General features: G+C 34.0%; 1 protein-coding gene across 1 annotated transcript in view; it reads right to left on the reverse strand.

The window, feature by feature from the left end:
• The window catches only part of LOC128559488 (interferon-induced protein 44-like), a 96475-nt gene that overhangs the window by 71747 nt on the left and 9803 nt on the right, over positions 1-14925 (reverse strand). The window contains exon 2 of the mRNA XM_053551257.1: positions 2208-2256. Within this exon, the coding sequence (XP_053407232.1) occupies positions 2208-2232 (25 nt within the window). The 5' untranslated portion in view covers positions 2233-2256. The remainder of the gene's footprint in view (positions 1-2207; positions 2257-14925) is intronic.

The raw sequence follows: 14925 nt of genomic DNA on the forward strand, positions 1-14925 counted from the left end.
TTCAAGCGGGAAATTCTCAAAATGAGACAACTGTTCTTCAACAACTCGACAGTTGTCTAAATGAAATCATAAAATGGATGACAACCTTCAAACTGAAAATGAATCAGTCTAAAACTGAAATTATTATGTATGGAACAAGACAACAATTAGCGAAATTGGACATCACAAGTGTAAATGTTGGTGGGTGTGACGTAAAATGCGTCGATCACGTCAGAGACCTAGGTGTAACTATGACCAATACACTCAACTTTGACCATCACATTCAGAAAAAGTGTCAGATAGCTCATGTACAGTTACGAAACCTTAGGGCTATACGGAAACATCTCACACAGAAGTCAACTGAATCATTAGTGCATGGATTGGTTCATTCTCACATTGACTTCTGCAACAGTTTATTTACAGAAATTCCAGCCTACCAAATCAATAAACTACAGCGAGTCCAAAATCATGCCGCTAGAGTAGTCAAGAATGCTTCCTATGAAAAACCAAGTACCGAACTTCTGAAAGAATTACACTGGCTTCCAGTTAAGGCTAGAGTCATGTTCAAAGTTTTAGTAATAGTCTTCCGTGTCATCAATGGTACAGCTCCAGTATATCTGAGGGAAATGTTTGTACCTACTCGACAACGATACAGACTTCGCTCACAAAGTGACACTAACTTTAACATCCCTAGACGGCGAACAAAACTAGCAGACAGATCTATGGCAGTCGTTGGTCCCAAATGGTGGAACGATCTGCCTAGCTATCTGAAAAACATTCAGTCTGAAGTCAGCTTTAGATCAAAACTGAAAACACATTTATTTACTAGGCAGTTTTATGAACAATGAGTGTAGTCTTGTTAAAATACAAAATATTCAGATGTGGTGTAAAATAGTATTTATATATGTCCAAATCTTTAAATCTAAGTTCTAGAATCCTGTTCATATTTTGTATGTATATATGTTAAATGTGTGTTATGTAATTGTAAAGCGCAATAGAATATTTTATAATTTTTGCGCTATATAAATGCCATGTATTTGTATTTGTATTTTAGTTTCTAAAATATTTTCAATAAGTAATGCAATAAATCAGTGTTATTCAAATGGTAACGTAACATGTGTACATGTGTAATTATATATATATATATATATATATATATACTGATTCCACCTTCAATTAAGTGTTTACTGTTTATTTTTGAAACAATATAGTTCTCATATTTGTCATTTTATTGATAACAATTTATTGAGTTTTAGTTAAATCTTGTTTGCTGAGGTGTAAAACATTTTATTATCAGAGTAACAAATTACTAGTTTAGAAAACACTTAGAGACTTTAAGACCTGATTAAAACTGTTTGGTACATTTATATTAATTGAAAACTTAGAAAATGTAATTTTTAACAAAATTTGGCCATTTTGTAATTATATTTTCTCATTAATATTCCTGAATATTCAAATAAGCATATAGACATAAAAATATATAAGGGCCAATTCCGCAGCTTCATCTTGATATCATTTTTATTGTTTTATCACCACAACTGGCCAAGATATGATGGCTTATCATCTATATGGTTGTCATTTCCAAAAATGATCGGTTGCTTTGGAAACAGTGAAATTATAAAAAGTTCAAAGAGGTGCGAGCAAGTTTTATTTTGAAAGTCTTTATCCAGCCAAACATGAGTACCTTTTGAAGGATCGGGGTGTATGGTAGACGTTGTTGACCACTGTATTACATATTGATTTGGGGAAAAAGCAGAACCATGTTTTAAAATATTTCAATTTTAAGCACTTTAAATCGGTTTTACGCAGCGTAGAATAATGCACTCGTGTCGCATTCCCTTTTTACCTTCCGCAGGCGTATAACCTCCTCGTTGTTTTTAGAAATATCAAAATGGGTTCAAATAACCTGTATCATTTTTATGGATTATTGATTTCGTTTGGTTCCAATTTGCAATGATGTACAAATTGTGCTTGAAATCCATAATTTTGATTAAGGCAGTAAGGTCGAAAAGTAAATAATAATGAATAGAGTGAATTAATCTAAGTCTATTATCATTACACTTCCTTTGGACTTCAACAGTGAAACTACAAAAAAAAGGTTATCTGGCGACTTTCCCGCTTTTCATGATGGAGGATGAGCGCATGTTCCCCCATTCTAGCGTTGATATAGGCACACGCGGGCACCTGGGTAAGAGTCACCATACTTGTTATTTAAGTTACATACTTACCAAACATTCTACGTACGAGGAACATGTTTACGTCTGACTATACTTTCATCTGAAAAAAACCAACAACATCAACATTGGTAGACAATCATATGTAGGATAAAATGATGTTTTTCATGCGTTTAATGCATGTATGATATTGTCTGAATCATGTTATATATATAAGATAACGTGCGCAGCACTTATGTTAAAAGATATTTGCGACTTTGGTCAAACTTTGCCTCAGGAAATGTAAAGGAATCAAGAAAGAACAAAACACAAAACAATTTTACATAATATTTAACCATTTGGTGCAGGTTTAAAAATTAAGCTAGACACCTTCGTGGAAGGGCAGGCGACGGTTGATCGTGTCATGAGTCGTCCGTCGTGTTAAAGGTCGACGTGTGCCACGACACGACGAGCGACAACACGACACGACGCGCGACAATACGACACGACGCGCTACAGTAAGACACGACAAGCAACACGACGCACGACAATGCGACACTACGCGCGACATTTATGTTGCGATGTCATATCGCATTATCGCCCTTGGTTTAAACATATTTATTCCCAACGATATACATAATTATATTTATATTCTAACATTACAAGTACAGTTGATGGAAAGAATTAGAACGAAAGACAAGTCTTGTAGAGTTCTTTTCCCATTATCGCCCTTCGTATCATCTGTCGAGCGTCTTGTCGCACGTTCATGCGTCATGTCCTACGTCATTTCATATTGTTGCACATCGTACTGCATGTCGTGTGTAAACTGTCGGCACATAACACGATGCGCGGCAATGCGACACGACTCTCGACCCACGATACGACGAGCGATAATGAGATATGACATGGCGATATTAATGTAGCGCGTCATGTCACATTGTGCTGCTCGTGTCGCATTGTCGTGCATCGTATCGCATGTCGTGTCGTATTGTCGAGCGTCGTGTCGTGCGTCGTATTGTGCGTCAACCTTAAACACGACGGACAATGCACAACATGAGCTAAAAAGGACTCCGTATGATTCCGTACTTTAAGGAGTTTTGTGTCGGATGAAATAACAATTAACTGTCTCCTTTCCTTCGACGAAGGTAATCTAGCTTAATCTTCTAATTTTATCCAACACATAAACTCCTTAATGGGCCCCACTGTTTACTAATATATACATATATATATGTTTAAAGGCAACGTGTACGTTTTTGTAATACATAGCTTATTGCTGGATAGCTTATCATTGTATTATAACTTAATATGCAGATTCTTTTGGACAAAATATGTTCATCAGAATATACTTCAAAACGTTACATAAGTTCCAGCTGATAGAATTTCATTATGGTTTTAGCTGATAGCTGCGTCTTCTTTATGGGGCCAATTAAGGATGGAGCATCTTCTTCACTATTTATTTATTGTGATATCCCAAATTCATTTGATCATATCATTAAATGTATTAAAATATTTCAAAATGCTTGTTATTTTATGTTATCCTTAATTATGCACATTTTTCAAGTAAAACTCCAGCTGAAATAGATGTGTGTGTAAAAAGGGTGGAGGAAATTATAATAGCTTTTAATCAAATATACCACTCATATAAACTCCTCCTGCTACCAGTACGAAATAATAACTTTCACAACAGCATCAACTTCAAATAATTATGCGGCATTATTTAAGAAATAATTTATAGGAAAAGTGTGTTTTAACGCTATTTACGCACGATGGTCGGTTATACGTCGGGCGTGATAACTTCACGAGGGCACAGCCCGAGTAAAATTATTTGTACGACGTATTACCGCCCGAGTGTTTTGCTATAAATTAGTTCGATTCTAATATGCCCTTAATCTAAAACAGTAGATTAAATAAAGTAGCGCTCTTTCTTGGTCGCAACAAAACATTGACGTCACCGCACGTTAACGTGACATCATTCCAGCGTAAGCGTGTTTTAACAGAGACAAGCATATCAGAATATTAATTTAACACATTTAAATGCACAGCAACGAAAATTACCTTTTCATAAAATATTCACCAAAACCACACTATGTGCAGTAAGATGCGCATATTCTTTTATGGATATCAATCTTTCATGCACTATAGAAAGGCGGTATCTTTAGGACATGTGCTTGTTTTTTTAGATTAAAGTCTCTCGAGTGCTAGACATAATATGTTTTGGTTAACTCGAGATAAGATATCGTACGCTCCAGGTATGTTGTCGCACGCTCGAGACAAGTTGCCATGCGCTGGAGATAAGATGTCGTGCGCTCGGGATAGGATAATATGTCCTCGAGATAAGAGGTTGTGTGCTCAAGAAAAGATGTCGCAAGCTCGAGATAAAATGTTCGGAAATAAAATATCATGCGCCCTAGATAAGTTTCGTACGCTCGGGATAAGATGTTGTGCTTTCGTGCGCTGGAGATATGATGTCGCTCGCTTGCAGAAAGAGGTCTTGCTTTCGCACGGTGGGGAAACGGACACCGGATATAGCCTAGATAGTGATACGTAAACAAACAGATGTTCTGTCATTTTTCTTTACCAGAGGTAAAATCTTGCTGAATTAATGCTTATCTACCTTATCCATAAATGAATCCGGTGTTTGAACTTATAGCTGAATGCTAAATTTGGACTATGGTGTATTGTATAATGCCTACGAGTTAGAAGAGCATGAAAAATGTTACTTCTAGTAGGAGATGATCACCTCGAAATTAACAGAATGTCCACAAATATTGTTATTTATATGAAATATTTGAATAAATAAATTTAAAGATATACCCTTAGAAATGTTTGCCCTACTGCACTGGGGATAGCCGTATTATGTACTGAGGATAGTTTCCACGTTGACAAATATGTACTGAGGATAGCATGTGAGAACAGGACAAACATGCAGTATTCTGATTGATAGTTACACGGTTTATGTACACTGTATGTCTGTTTCAAGACTTCTCAGTTTCTCCAGTCTTCTGAGAAATATTGCTGATATGCGCGTCTGCCACTATATAGTGTCCGAATGGTGTGTAAGTTAATAGTTTGTTAGCCTGTTGTTTTCGATTGGGTACAAGCAAGATATACAACATTTGACAGTAGTATAAACAAATGATTTTTATTGCAGAAAAATACGTTTTGTTTTTGAAAACTAGCTGATTGATTTTTTCTCCCTAGTAAATAACCGTTAATTTTTACTTTAAACACAGTAACTGTTTCCTGTATTTCATGGATATTCGGGGGACAGGACAACAACTTTTTATGTCATCTTCGTTACAAATTATTCGATAACTGTTTATTTATCTACCAAAATTACTTTATTTTCAGAATAACTATGCTGTACAGTTGCAAAAACGTTTGTGTGATTTACAAAGAAAAACCATTTATAGTAAACAACACATAACTCCTAAGGGTCAGACGTTTTGCATTTCTCGATAAATCATATTTAAACTTGAAAGAGCGCATTTCCCTCGACAAGCTAACATTTCTGCCAAGATTTGATTACACAATTTCAAAGACTTATCATGTTCATGTATACTTATGCGATCACAGACACTTTGAGTTTGGACAAGTCAGGTGAGCGGCTCTGAATCCAACTCCTCTAAATTTTTAAAATCCTTCAATGTGAATAGCTTTCAAAATCTAAGTTTAGTCAGCGTATGACAATATTTTTAAAAAAATGTCTAGATGTACCATCAAAAAACCAGTCACTCAGAGATCCAAAATACTAAAAAAATCACCTTTAGACTCACCAATATTGATGATTTCAGACTTCGTACCTTATTTACCAGTCAATCAGGCAAACAAAAATTAACATATGGTGGAAGCATATTCAAAACGATTTATTTCCAATCATTTGCATTAGCTAACAATTCAGCCTCAGTGATGTTAATATACTGATTTGGATCTCTGATATAATATTCGCTACCATCAGAAAATAAAGATAGCTCCATTTAAGTCATGGTAGCCAGAACTATATTTTAATGTGCCATTCAAATATTTGTGAGTCGGATGACGATGCTTAAAAAGACTGATTAACTAATTTTATACGAACGCATTATTGTTTAACCAACATTTTACTGATTTGAAATAAAAGTATACTTATTTTGTGTTAAGTATGAAAATAGAAGGAAAATATGCAAACCATTCTTAGCGAGTAAGATATGGAACAAAAAATGGCAAAGATGTTCCCCTTTGTGAAGAAAGCACCAAAGTTTGCATGATATTACTTTAAGGTATCCCAAATCCTACAAGAGGAGGAGACACGCTATATCTGCCCTGGAGCCTCCTTTTAAATCAGTTTAAAAAAGGGAGGTAAAAATGTCTTGAAAATAATATTTTTTTCCTTTAAATAGAAATTTATCTATAAAGTAATGTTTCATATGATTTAAAAAATGGATAACATATCACTAGCATAGCCAAACAACCATTTGGTATTGACAATATACAAAGTTTACTACAAAAAACTTTTATTTCTCAAGATACATACTAAAAAGGGAGGCAATCAGATTTTACTGTATGTTTAATTTCAAAACTGCGTGTGAAAAGATGTTTCTTATGAAGAAAGAATGAAAGTTGTATCATAAAGTGTTATAAAGTATACTGGATCAGAAATGGACTACATATACGATTTGTTGGCTTGAACAGACCAAAACATGAGGCCCCAAAGGGGAACTACCTTTTATTTATTTCAATTAAACATATCTACAACAATTTCAAAAATGTTAATTCATTACCTTAACCAATTATAACCCTTGACACAAAATTTATTCAATTACATTTTATACACACTCAATATACATGACTCAGGAAAAATAATATGAGGTCCTTAAAGGGGAAATTGTTAAAAATCACAATTTAAGGGCAAATTAATTTATTTCAATCGTTAAAATATCATATTTCTTAACTTAACATAAGTAAAAAACAGAATTCACGGATCAAAAGTATAACATATCAAAAAAAGTAAAAAATATTCACATGTTTAGGTCTATGAGTTAACCTATATATCTGTATTTTTATTTGGGCAATAGATTTATATAAAAAGAGAAGCCCTTCAATGGATCATTTTTGTATGTTACATAACAGTAATATGACATAATCATGTTTTCAAATCAAATGACTCATCCAAAGACCCATAAAATAAAAGAAACTGATATTTACACCCATTCAATAGATATCTAAGAATTGTAACAGGTTTCCCAGTACTTCTCTAATACATTTGTTTGACAAATTTATATTTCTTATACATGAATGTATTATTGCACTGGCATTTAATTGGTTCTATGAAGTGTACATAGTAATGAAAGTCAAGTGTCATTTAACTGGTCAATCCAGATTCAACGCAAGGGTCACAATTAAGGTATACAGACACTAAACAGAAAACTGGCACGGAAAAAATCATGGTAGTTGCAAAATGGCGCATTCAAAGAGTCCTTCTTCTTTGCTCTGTAGAGCTTTTTTCCTTCCTTTTTTACATTTTGTTTGCTGAAATCACATAACAGATCTATTCTTGACATGTAGGAAGCATTTTTGCAATAATATGATAGCATGACAGATTTATTATGGAAATGTAGGTCATACAATTTGGGGTATCATTTTTAATTGATATTGTAGTTGGTTTGTTTGACTGAAGTACATGACTCCCATTTGATGTTTTTTCAGCACTGACAATATTCTTTAAGAAAATGTAAAAATATAAGATACAGACATTTAAAACGGGTCCTGCTCTGTGCTGTAGCCATTTGAAATTTGTCAACTTCATCTAGAATAAAGAAGGCCAGCTATTTAGTATGTCCATACCTTAATGTCTCTCAACAAACATGGCTTCATATATAAATATTAGAAATGTGAACATCAGGTAATTTAGCTGTTTTCATGCTGTCTATTACCTTTAGGAACTAGAATTTTATCTGGCACCATTTACTGACTTACAGCTTGATACCTTTGTTCATAACATGACCATGTATTGTTCCAAAAGTTTGAAGTCACAACATGTGGTGCACTAATTGGTATGCGAAATGGTACACATTTGTTTGCCGTAAATGCATAAAAACAAAACCACAAAGGCATAATTTTACGAGCAACCAACACTGATACACACTGTTACTTTCTATAGTAAAACAGTTTGCTAGTTGTTAGCTGTAGCTTCATTTAACCGTTTCAAACAGTTCTGGTACATGCTGACTAATTCCATAGTAAGCAGTCTTTTTGGCATAAAAACAAGGACAACAATCCAACAGGAAAAGACACACGAAAGAACGTAGACTTAAAGCTAACATTCTTTATAATGCATTATCTGGTTGTGATACTGTCTCAATACGTTTGCAGAAATATCAAAATGAAGCCAGAGAATATATTTTCTTAAGCAATTAGACGTATTAAAAGCAACCCCTGAGAGATGTTCACGTATGTAGCAAATATTATTGTATCAAGCAGGTTGTAGACAGGCATTTATAGCATACATTGACTTTGCTAATCATGTCAACTAGAAATGGTCAAGAGAGCTGGTACTTTGCTTTAATTATGTAATACACTTCATAATTAGCTGCTATAAGTTGAAGGAAACTCATCAATGTAACTACAAGAATACATACAAAGGCAGATATAAATGTATCAAGCCAATCCTGTGTACTTAGACATTTTGAAGACATATGTGCTAGAGAGTGAAATACTGGCAAACCTATTACAGCTTTTTAAAATTAGTTAAATATTGAAAGAGTTGTTACGCCTAAAATTAAAAAGTTGTTTGTTTAGGGTAACCTGATTTCAACTTTTGTAAATTCACAAAAAAATGCTTGGGACATTACCCTAAACAAGCAATTATTCTAGGACTTATAACTGCGCTACTGAGAGGTATTCCTAACACTGTACTGGACAAAGAGCACATATCAGCTATGATTATAACTAGGACGGCTAGTATATTTTAAGGAGTCATTGTTTATAAACTAATCGATTAATCTTTACATTAAAAAATTTACATCTAACTCTATTTGGTATGACCCTCTTTATTTCTGTATCATATTTTCATCTTAAACTATTTTTATATGTAACTATTTGCGTTCTTGGGGTGTCTGCAGTAAATCACTGCACTTTAGAAATGTTTATAGTTATAAGCTCTGTGGAGGGGTTCAGTGAGAGACCGTCTAGTGGTAAAGGTGTTGTCAGATCAACAGGAAGGTCATTGGTTCAAACCGTACAAAGGTTAATCTATCATACACTACCAGTGCTATTTTCAAGAAAGCGGAATTTAGACTGATTCTAAAACTTGAAATCTTTATCTAATTCAAATAAATTAGTATTGAATATAGTATAAATTAATAATAAATACAACAATACATTTAGTTCACGTTCCATTTTCTTTTGTTGTAAAGAAAGCATTAGGATGATCGTATGCTTTAACTTGAAGTCATTAATTGTCTTGAAAACCATATAAATTATGTTTTGTATAATACGTTTTACATGAATTTAAATTAGATATTGAATTACAAGAAAAACACAAAATAACCCCTTCTATAGCTGCTCTTTTGAATGCTTAATAATATGCATAGAGAAATCAAACTATCGGTACCCCATGTAAGTATAAGTACTGTAAAATCGATTATATGAATTACAGTATGTAGTACTACGTATATGTGAACTTGTTTTATAAAATACCCTTAATGAACCTCAAAATGTAAAGAATGTTTAAATAATATTTTGATATAATTAAATACTAAAATTAGTTTTGTTTACCTGAGTGATATAATATTCACACTTAAAAATAAAGTCATCCTGTAAATGAAATTTTTAAACAATTTTCCCCCTTTTAGGGCCTCATCTATGTCATTTGTTAGTGTTCTATATATCAAATGTGTATAAAATGTAACTAAATAAATATTATGTCAATAATAGTTACTTATTTTGGTTTTATATTAACCTTTTGGACATTGCTTTCAAAAATATATGATTAAAATAAATAAAATATAGGTCCCTTTTTGGGGCCTCATTTTAAGCTAATTGGGGTTAGCGAACTGCGTGTCTCCACCTTTTTTTGGATTCAGCATACTTCAGAATAGTTACATACAAAGTTTGGTGCTTTCTTCACAAAAGGAAACATCTTTTTCCTATAACCTACTCACTATCTATGTTTACATTGAATTAAAAACTGGGGGAAGTAACATAGACTATAAGCACCCCAAGAATCTGTGTATGCGAAATAATCGCAATATGTCCAATGAAGGACGAACAGACAGGCAAGCGAATGAAAAGACAAACGAGCTATCGAGGGGTCAGAGTGAAAGTATTAAAGTCGTTACTATCCTCAGTCCACTAAAAAGCTATCCCCTGTGCAGCAATTTGTTTGCTTCGTCTATCCTCAGTACACCATCAGGCCAAAAAGAGGTCTGAATATCTCAGTAGTAACAAAACGTATCGTACTGATATCTCACACAACTTTGGTCTATGTTATTACAATAAAATAGTTCGATTCAGTTTTTATTTTTACTTTGTATTTGTTGTTATAGTTTTGAAAAGCTAACACCTTACTAAACATTTGTGAGTGATCATGCAACTTTCTGCAAAAATTGTGCCACTATATAAAAAGAGAGACACAATTCCATCATAGTCGTATATTGCATTGTAACTCTTCGATTTTTGATAAATATATCATCATAAATCACCAAAAGAATTAAAAAAAAAAAGATTGAAAACTTACCGTGTACCATAATCAAGTGTGTATAGATTTATCGCTTTCATGGCTATATCCGGTATCCGTTTCCCCACCGCGGTTGAAAATGAGGGATAAAATGTCGTACGCTCAGGATAAGAAGTCGTGCTCTCGAATAATAGTTCATGTAATCTAAATAATATACCGAGCGATCGAGACATACTTTTCCTAAACATCGGGGTTATAATAGTGATACATCGATCACCAGAGCTCTGACAGATATAGATTAACATGGTGCTAGCGCACATGTCTAAGTAAAGAGCTTCCTTGAAAAATCTTTTGTTATCCATTGGTTTGACAATACACATAGAGAAAATAAACCATGGTCAGGGCGACCATGAACATTTTATATAGATTATGTAAGAAAAATACTCCGGAACAAAATTTTAAACAAATGTTGTCATATACTTAGGAACAGACACAAAAATCGTTATTTAAAACTAAAACTTTGATAAAGGTCTCGCTCTTTAATGTTCAAGAAATTATGATCATTTTGCTAATTACTGCTTTGAAATTAAATAACTGGCAAATTTTGCACTATGACTCCGGTAATTGGATACTGATACACATTATTGGGAAAAATCTAGATTAATAAAGTATTGTTTATTTCTTTTTTCAGATGAATAACCAGGCTTCAAATCTTGTAAAGCATTGGTAAGATTTATTTCCCTTCCATTTTATGTATTATTCGTGTGTTGCTCTCAATTTATCACAAAATCACCGTACATTCTTTTATTCAACCATGAAAAAAACACTTTCAATGGATTCGATAGCTAGATACACTTAGTGAAATGACGTTCGTTAACGGAACGCCAACATTAAATCGACCCTATTAGATACGCACGTATTTAATATACAGGGTAGGGTTAGGTTTAACATGAATTAAACAGTGAACATTCAATGCGTGCGTGCACTCAGTGCGGGAGATTTAATGTCGACCCAAAGACTATCACGTGACTCATCATGAAGGCGATAACTGTCCCTCTTTCTCAACATTTTTGCGCACGACGTAGCGATAATTGCCTCGGAGGTGCGCGCTCGACTCGCTCTCTTTTTTTTGTCTTTGCACGTGCGCACATGATCACGTGGAAGCGGAATCAGAGCAGCCTCCAAAATACACTACTCAAAAGTCAAATAGTCATAAATTTTATCACGACGACGTGCAGTGCACAAGACGTGAGCCATTAAGTACAAGGTCAATGTTATATTTAGAGGTCAAAGATCAATTGACTTAAATATGTGTTTAAAACTTTTGAATTAATTTCATACAATTAGCATTAATTGTTAACCACATCCAGATGAAATAAAGGGCGCACAACCCGGGTTTGTATCCGCTTCATATCTTCTTAACCACTGGAAGGATTTTCTTAAAACTAATACTTATTGTTAACCCCATCAAGACGACATGCCGAGTGCCTAAATCTGGTAAATATTTGGTGGTATTTGAGCAATACTATATCTAGTATGTCTGTTCTGGACCGCGAGAAAAACGGCTTGGCTGAGTATGCGCACAGACATACCCTAATTTCAAATAAAATTTTGTGATATGTTGACCCGTGCAGAAATGCTGCGCGCGGGTTCTTGACTTAAAGCCCGCCCTGATATATATTACTATCATAAAACAACCTACAATTAGTAGAGTCAAGCTAAAACTTTTGCTAAATGTACTGGAAGTAAATTACGAGTTTATCTAGCTTTATGGATAGGTGTACTACCGTGTATCACTTGCAGACTTCTCTGTTTGCCTGCATACACAATTTTGTCATTAGATATAACACAAACTATAATGGATTGTTACTTAATTTAAGTATTATAGAACTAAGTTATAAAGCCACTTGTCGGCATGGAGATAAAATGAAGTATGATGCTTATTGCTGCCTTTATTATTAACTCTGTTGAGAAACGTGTCGGTATATCATCTCTGTGTTTTTCTATTCAGACTTTTAGTGTTGTTATTTCTAAGTCTTGTGTGATATTGGAATACAAGTAGAAAGATTTCCTGCGGCCAGAAGTTATACTGACCAGAAATAGTTATGGATGTATTTTAATACGTGTGACCACTCAGTCTAAAAAGTAATTTTATTATACCATTACGCTTTAATGTGGGAAATATTACTCCATTCCACATGATTTACAAGTAGATATATGAAATATGTATTTCTTAATTCTGAAAGTTATTGTTTTGGGCAAAAATAACTATATTTCATTTTCATGTATAACATAACTTTTAGCTCAACCGGTCACATTCCTTGACTATATTGAAATGCTTTACTAGAGCTTTCACAAATGTGATTCATGCCTTCACCTGGACATCGTTGACAACACAGGACCATAATCCAGGAAATTGAAGAGCAATTAATACAAAAACCCTTATGCATAACTAGGTTACAAATATTGATCATTGCTGAAAGTTTGAATAAATTAAATGAACTAATGAATGAGGAATTCAGGTCAAAAACATTTCTCTGTATATCATATAGAGTTCAAGCTATATTGCTAAAACGGCGTTCCATAAATGCGATAAGCCAATCGCATATCGGTAAAAAGTCACGTGAAATCACCCAGTCCCCATGTGCTACACTACTTGTTGCATTCCAGGCCGCAGGTAATAAAGACTCTACGTCAAATGAGGTTTGTAAGTTACCAGAAAGAATATATTGGTGAGACGGGATTTTCTACGCAAACGAATAACTGTTCACCGACAACAGATAAGAGACAACAATACACGAATGCTATATGTAAGTGAACATATCGACACATGTGCTGGACAAAGACAATCATCATTTTTGATCTTTCCATTATATAAATTACAATCTACAAACGCGATTTTAAGAAAAGAAAAAGAACATTTTTTTATCAATATTATTTAAACCAGAGCTTAATTCAAGACATAATTAACTAAATTAAATACAAATAAATAGTTAAGAGTAACGTCCCTTCATTTTGACGTCGTTCCTATGCGACGTTATTGACGTTATTATCGCTCCTGAAGATCTGCACAAGCAGTGTAACCGGTTGAGTTCTTTTATATTTAATACTGGACATAATCTGAATAAACCGCAATTATATTGGTGGATCTCCACTGTCTTCTTTATTTCCTCTTTTTTATATCCGTATTGATGAAATACAATACATTTTGGATATATAAATATATATATATATATAAAGAGAGAGAGAGAGAGAGAGAGAGAGAATTAAATCACCAACAAACTAAATCACCACCACACTATACCAGACCAATTACGGCAAAGCGCCTAGCAGTACAAACGAACAAGCACATGCCACAGCAAGTCTACTAACCCAATAAGATTAGTTTCGATGCTGCTTTATATACGAGCCCGAATCGTAATACACATACATACTGGTTCAACATTTGCATATATATACTCAAATCTCTGTTTTCATGTCTCACAAATCAGTAGTGACATCTTAGTCTTTTTAACTGGTTGGGAAAACCACCACAATATACTAGACCAATTACGACAAAGCGCCTAGCAGTACAAACGAACAAACACATGCCACAGCAAATCCATATCGTATATATATACATATATATACATATATCGATAGGACAGTAAGAGATTTCTGGCTTACGGGCGACGGGCGAGGTTCAACGTTATTGACGAAGTACAGCCAAGGCATCGGGTCATATCTATATAATAGAAGTTCAATGCTATATGTTATATCATATAAGCGCTAGGCATCCAGGAGTCGGGGCAAACATTTTGAGTTGCAGCTTCAATTAAGAAGACATAGGCTGAACATATGTGAGTATGTTGTTGATTCAAAGACATCGTTTGACGGGAACTTCAACAAAAGGACCAGTCAAGTATAGTATCTCCAGCCTATAGGAGTTTGAGCCGATTATTATGAGTTGAAGGTTGTAAGTTTGAAACACTGAGTGAGTTGCCTGCACCTTATAAATTATCTGTTGCCTGCACCATATAAATTATCTAGCTCATAATTAAATCACTTACGAATCATTGGACATTCTACATAGTTTGTCAAAGTCACCCTAGCGAGTGCACCCATTTCATTGCTCGATATACTAAAGGTGTAGGAACT

This window comes from Mercenaria mercenaria, chromosome 9, assembly GCF_021730395.1.
Source record: "Mercenaria mercenaria strain notata chromosome 9, MADL_Memer_1, whole genome shotgun sequence".
Classification (NCBI taxonomy): domain Eukaryota; kingdom Metazoa; phylum Mollusca; class Bivalvia; order Venerida; family Veneridae; genus Mercenaria; species Mercenaria mercenaria.